Source organism: Myotis davidii, unplaced genomic scaffold (genome assembly GCF_000327345.1).
Source record: "Myotis davidii unplaced genomic scaffold, ASM32734v1 scaffold573, whole genome shotgun sequence".
NCBI classification, from domain to species: Eukaryota; Metazoa; Chordata; class Mammalia; order Chiroptera; family Vespertilionidae; genus Myotis; species Myotis davidii.
Genome location: NW_006285997.1, coordinates 2747663 through 2748015, shown reverse-complemented (window position 1 = coordinate 2748015; position 353 = coordinate 2747663). Strand labels below are relative to the sequence as shown.

The 353-nt window shown below is 68.8% G+C and overlaps 1 protein-coding gene across 1 annotated transcript in view; it reads left to right on the top strand.

Moving 5' to 3' along the window:
* The first annotated feature begins 108 nt into the window (after nucleotides 1–108).
* ANLN (anillin actin binding protein) overlaps nucleotides 109–353 on the top strand; it is a 39353-nt gene continuing 39108 nt past the window's right edge. Inside the window, 1 exon segment of the mRNA XM_006779444.2 lies at nucleotides 109–324. Within this exon segment, the coding sequence (XP_006779507.1) occupies nucleotides 307–324 (18 nt within the window). The 5' untranslated portion in view covers nucleotides 109–306.

Genomic DNA, 353 nt, shown 5'->3' with positions numbered 1-353 from the left:
CCTGGGACCCTCCCGGCCGCCGCTGCCACGTGACCCAGTGCGGGGGCGGGGAGAGGCGCGCCAGGCCCCGCCCCCCACGCATGCGCGCGGCTCCCGGCGCTGAAATTCAAATTTGAACGGCAGCCGGAGCCCGAGTCCCACACTGGAGGCTGCGGTGGGCAGGAGCGCAGGTTGGGAAGACTGTCCCGACCCCGGACTCCTCGTTTTCTCCCGGAGACACGCCGAACCGGGACTCACTTCTTTCCTTTTCCGGAATTTGAACCACCGCCTCCGTCGTCTCGCAATCGACACGCGAAGCCCGGGGCGATGGACCCGTTTACGGAGGTGAGGGAACTTGCCGGCGCCGCCGGGCA